This window comes from Octopus bimaculoides, chromosome 1 (assembly GCF_046866305.1).
Source record: "Octopus bimaculoides isolate indiv1 chromosome 1, ASM4686630v1, whole genome shotgun sequence".
Lineage (NCBI taxonomy): Eukaryota > Metazoa > Mollusca > Cephalopoda > Octopoda > Octopodidae > Octopus > Octopus bimaculoides.
The window spans coordinates 34,154,782-34,160,781 of NC_142928.1; the positions used below are offsets into that span (position 1 = coordinate 34,154,782).

General features: G+C 28.8%; 1 protein-coding gene across 50 annotated transcripts in view; it reads left to right on the forward strand.

Annotated features, from left to right (window-relative positions):
* LOC106879639 (TNF receptor-associated factor 2) overlaps positions 1-6,000 on the forward strand; it is a 56,110-nt gene that overhangs the window by 1,890 nt on the left and 48,220 nt on the right. For 2 of the 50 annotated variants that reach the window (XM_089350049.1, XM_052966020.2), the window contains exons 2-4: positions 2,648-2,777; positions 4,391-4,436; positions 4,773-4,976. The exons of 1 other annotated variant lie outside the window; for it this stretch is intronic. In XM_089350049.1, coding sequence (XP_089206175.1) covers positions 4,966-4,976 — 11 coding nt within the window. In that variant the 5' untranslated portion in view covers positions 2,648-2,777; positions 4,391-4,436; positions 4,773-4,965. Of the gene's footprint in view, positions 1-1,392; positions 1,732-2,311; positions 2,778-4,384; positions 4,437-4,772; positions 4,977-6,000 lie in introns of those variants that run through there. 47 more of the 50 variants (XM_089350040.1, XM_089350044.1, XM_089350129.1 and 44 more) reach the window with 42 other exon arrangements.

Below are 6,000 nucleotides of genomic sequence, written 5' to 3' on the forward strand. Positions count from 1 at the left end.
CGAAAAGAAACGGGTTTTCGATATTACAAAATTTTACCCCGCAGAAAAAGTGTACCTCTAACATGTTCTAATGATGACTGTTAAGCTCGATGCAAAGTATCATAAGTTGTAGAAATGGAAAGTACCATTTATTTAAAGCTGAACAAAAAAGGGAAAAAGAAACCGTTTTGTGGATGTAGCATTGACGTATATAGTTCCTAAGTAAAGAATAAAGTTTATAAATTACATGTTAACATGCATTCGCAGGCTAGTGGAATGCACTATCAGGATTGGCTCAGCTAGCCCTGGATGTTCGGGGTGTTTTGGGGAACAGCACAGATAAAGTAATTTCTTGTGGACCTAAAATATGCGGCTATTCCTCGAAGCTGTAATGCTGTCCGAGACCACTGGATAAAAAACGATACTGTTATATCCAGTTTAGAAACGATAGTCTTGCGACCCAAATTATAACGATTAATGTAGTTTTGATGGAGTAATGGTAATTAGATATGATTATTTATTTAGAAAGAAAAAAAAGAAAATCCACTCTAACATTTAAAATGATGGGAAAATGAAAGAATTTTACTTCAAATACCTATAGCAGATACGAACTTTACTTGGAAATTGAACTAACTTGTTAATAACTGCTTTACTTGTCGGTCATACAGAGCATAGCATATTCTCAAACTTCGAGAAAATTCATTGATGAAGAAAAAGAAAAGGAATCTCTAAAGATTTTTAAAAATAAATTTTAGGCTTCAAATATTAACTATATTTCGTTACAAACAACAGTTGACGTGTGTGTGTGTGTGTATATATATATATATATATATATATATATATATATATATATATATATATATATATATATATTTACACATATACATATAATCATGGATCACCTATATGTTCTATAGTAAAATTTCACAATATTTGAGCTATAGTAGAAATGGTTCACCATGTACACGCTTCTCTGTGTGCGTGTATGTACATATGCGTGGCGATATTAAAATAGTAAAAAGGCAAAGGCTGTAAGCATAAAAAGCTTGCTCTAAATTCTTTAAAGCATCACACAACTAACACACTTCAGTTGCACAATCCCCATCCTTCGTTAGATTCAATGAAATTTTAAGATTATCAAGATGGAGAATGGGACAATTTTTTTCTCAAGGAAATTCCGCTCTGTTCGAATTAGATACCTCTTGGTAGAGAGATAATACGCACATCAAATATTAAGATCTATTTGTGCCAGTCGATTTTCATTTTTCTACATATTAAAAAAAAATCGAACTATTTCAATCTATTTTTTATAACTTTCAAAAAAAAAAAAAAACTTAAAATATATAATCATAAGATTAGATATTTTGATTTGAAAAAACAAAGCGTAACTGGAAAATTTTATTTTCAGTAACCGGATATTTTTTGAGGAAAATGATTGGGAGGAATGTTTTAGTGACTCCTGCATGTGCGCTTTCGCATTAGTAGTTATTAATGTTGACTACCGGATCCACAACCTCTCTTGTGTTGGACAAATAGAGTAAGTAAGCTGCTGCTATTTTCTTGAACGACCACCTTACCAGACTAGACTGGCATAATCTGTGACGTTAGCAGCGAACAACCTTTCAGTTGCATCAAACTTAAATCATGCTGTTTTACATGCTTCTCTGACTTTTTTTTTTTTCGAAAGGAGGCTTGCTCGTGTGGATTAAGCCGACGTTTCGTATTCCGTAATACTTGATCTGTTAGTCAAACGTAATTGTATTATGTATTTATTTATTTATTTATTCATTCAAGTTATTATATTTATTGATGTTGGTTTTAATATTGTAGTTGTTAATCATATTGAGGGTAATAATCATAAATTTTTGTTGTCTTAAATATTATATTTATAAATTTTAGACGATTGAATTAAATATTTAGAATCTTTTCATAATTATTTTTCTCACTTTTACCCCTCTTTCATACACACGCGCGCACGCACGCACATATACATACATTATATTTATATATATATATATATATATATATATATAAGGGCTACATATTTTTATATCTAAAAGCAAAAAAAATTGCAGAAATCGCAAACTGAAACCGAAACTAAAAACAAAAATATAAAGATAGAGACTAAACGAAATCATCATCGAGGGAGATAAATTTTTGTGCATGACCAATTTCGAGAACCGTAAAAAAAATTTACGACAAACGTTGATCATATATCTTTGTAGATTGTTGCAAAATAAAAATGGTAATAATAATAGAATCGGAATGAGGATCATTTCCGAAAACAACGGGCTCAGCATTGTTGATGTCTCAGCAATATTGCCTCGTTTCCAGTGTGGAATTCCCCTCCGCCAGATATAGACATTGTTCAAATGCTTGTCGAGCAACGTTGGATTTAAGAGGTCTTTTATTAATTTAAAAAGGTCAGTTATTATCATTTACATTAGTCTCCGTCAAAATACTACAGTTTGGTGCATTTTAGAATAATATCCGCTTCGTATTTTTAAAATCTCGTCGTCGTTTTCAGTTCGGTGTAATGTCGTTCTTCCATCCTGTGTATGGTATATTAGAGAAAGCCAATTTTCATGGAAGAATGTTCTGTAATTAACTACTTGCTTCGATCGTTTAATTGTATTTACGAGTCTATTTTCTCTGTTCTTGCTTACAGTTATTTTTACGGTCGTCTTAACTATAGTACACCTGAGGTAGTGAATGAAATGTGATGCTTTAAAATATCAAGAAATTTCTGCTCAATTATTACCTATGTTGAGTTTTCGACTTGAATGAAAAAAAAAAAGGTATATTGAAGTTAATTATAAGTAAATTTGTTTTTTACAGTATCATTTCAATATTTATCTTTGTAAGAAGACGTTTTTTTTTTTTAATTTTTTCATATTTTTCGTATTTCATTCTTTTAATTATTTCAATCATCGTATACATCGTTTTAACCTAATTGTAAGAGGAAATAACAGCTGCCACTATTTTAAACGTGAGATTACGTAAACCGATTGTGGATAATAGTAATATTTGACTAGTTTTATACGTCACTTTCTCATTAATGAACACCCGTTTACTCCATTGTTCTTAATTCACATTGCTAAAGGAATATTATACAACCCACACAAAAATTCAAGGCTTCGAAACTCCATTGATTTCCGGTTGGAATCAGGGTCTATCCCTCCATTTCTTGATTGCCAGCACCCACTTCGATTCTATTTCTTGCTGTGATTTCATCCATCTTAATGTTCTTGCTTATATTACTACATTCTGCACTGCTTATTTCAATGTAGTATTTGTGTTTTTAATAAACAAGGTTGACTTTATAGAAAATATGACACAATAGCGATGAAGTGATTGCGTAACGTGCATCAGATCAGAAATTAACATTTCGGTGCAGCAGAAGTCAGCGTGCAATGGCTCGAAACCCCCGATTCAACAGTTTCGGCCAGGTGCTAAAGAAAAAGGCGTTATTTCATTTAATCGAAAATGTCTGCTGTGTAATTAATGAATTTCATCGTTGTAAGACACTGCACAGTTCATATTAGAAATCGTTATAATAACGTAGAAGCTACTTAAAGATAGTAGAACAGTTTCATTAGTCACATAAATTAGAAATGCCCTCTTTCAGTATTTCCTTGTTCGTTTCTTTATAATAATTCTGACACGGCATTATTCGTCATGCTGTAGTATATTGTCAGAGAAATGAAAGTAGTTGATTGATAAAGCGGTTTCAAAATTTTATTATCTCTATATATACGAATTGTCTTCATAATATATATATACGTGTGTATGTGTGTGTATGTATATATATATATATTTCTGTTAGCCGTTTTGCTTTTTACATTTTAGTTAGGTTTAACTTAATATAGTACTTTATATGAAAAGTGATATTAATATCCAAAGAATTCGGTAAAGATTTTTTTTCCTTCACATTTATGCCACCTGCAATATATTAAGGTATTTGGAACATTTATTAAATAGAATAAAATAATTCCTCCCTCCACTTTAAATATTCGATTAAACTAAAATTCCCAGTAGTTAATTTGATTTTTTTTTTTTTCATTTTGAATAATTTTATTACTAGAATCATCTAAAAACTAGACCTTTTTAAATATGGTATTTTCCAAAGGATCGTACCTCATTTTGTTCAGGTACTTCCTTCCCCAGCTGTTTTCAGTTTCTTATATGAATTAAGTTTAAATTTAAGGACTAGTTATCTTCAACTATTTTAGGCTAAAGGAATCGTTTAGATTTTTTTTTTTTTGTATTAGTTGGTTATATATTTAAAAAGCGCAAGCTTTTTTTGTCTTTATATATTTTTTCTTGTTAAATTCTTTGCGTTTAAACACTGAGATTTTTCTATCTTGCTCGGAGATAATTATTTTTTATTTTTTTTAAATATTCTAAGAAGGAGAGGCAAGAAAGAGACAAGAAATTATATATGAACAAACATATGTGTAAGTAATACAAATTTCTAATTTATTAGCTTCTAAAATTTAGGATTAAATATTAAAGGTAATTGAAAGGGTCCCACAGGAGAGAAGAGAATTGCAAAGTTATTAAGATTCAACATTGTTGCTTAAAACACTCTCAAATGACAATTTCTGTTGTTTGCAGCTGGCTTTTAAAAGGTGGTGTTAATCTAAAATTGGGCAGCTAAACCAGGTAGCTAGACTCGTGAAATAAGATAAAAGAAAACAGTATATTATAGTGCAGAGTGTCTGTAGTTGAATTTGTTCTGATCCTTTTCACTTTTATTATTGAGAATGAATTCAGTCATTTTACTGTTTCAGTCTATAAACTACCTTCCACATTCGTAACAGCTGTCTCAAGTAGATATGTTTACCAACATGTTCTGTTCATAGTGAAATAGTTTTGTTTCCAAAATATTTATTGGTCACAGAAAGAAGCAACTTATTATTGAGACACTTCATAATTGGCTGCTAGCAACAAGCGATATCAAACCCTGGGCACTCACCAATTTAAATGACAATCAGGTGCGTATTTTTACTGAAACACCAGTTTAACAAATACTAGTCTTTGCTCAAAGCCTAAAAAAAATAATAAAATGTTGGTTAATTTATATAATTTTTCCTCATTCATTTAATTGATGTGAAGTACTGATATGGCTTTGAACCACCCACAACATTTTTTCCAATAGCAGTTTACTGTCTTATATCATTGTATTTTCATTTTTCTTTTCTTTCCCAATGATTATTAGTTATTTTCATGGCTATTTGTAGTATGTTTCTGATAGTTTCATTACTACCACTGTTGCAATTAGGATTTGGTTAATACTTTATATTAAGTCTGGAAGATCTTACTACTTCTATATAAAATAAGATCTTTCTAACCCAAATATGCACATTTGTTAGATTACGTTCTGTACCAGGGGTGGTTACATAAATCTCTGGTTAAATGAAGTAACAATTATTTTCATCTGGCAATTTAACTTTAAAGCATTGCACTTGAATAATTTAAACTGTTTCAAATATGTATATACATATGTATATACATATATGTACATACATTATATATATATATATATACATATGTATCTATATATATATATATATATATATATATATATATACATATGTATCTATATATATATATATATATATATATATATATATACATATGTATCTATATATATATATACATATGTATCTATATATATATATACATATGTATCTATATATATATACATATGTATCTATATATATATATATACATATGTATCTATATATATATATATACATATGTACCTATATATATATATATACATATGTATCTATATATATATGTATACATATGTATATATATATACATATGTATCTATATATATATACATATGTATCTATATATATATATATACATATGTATCTATATATATATACATATGTATCTATATATATATACATATGTATCTATATATATATACATATGTATCTATATATATACATATGTATCTATATATATACATATGTATCTATATATATACATATGTATCTATATATA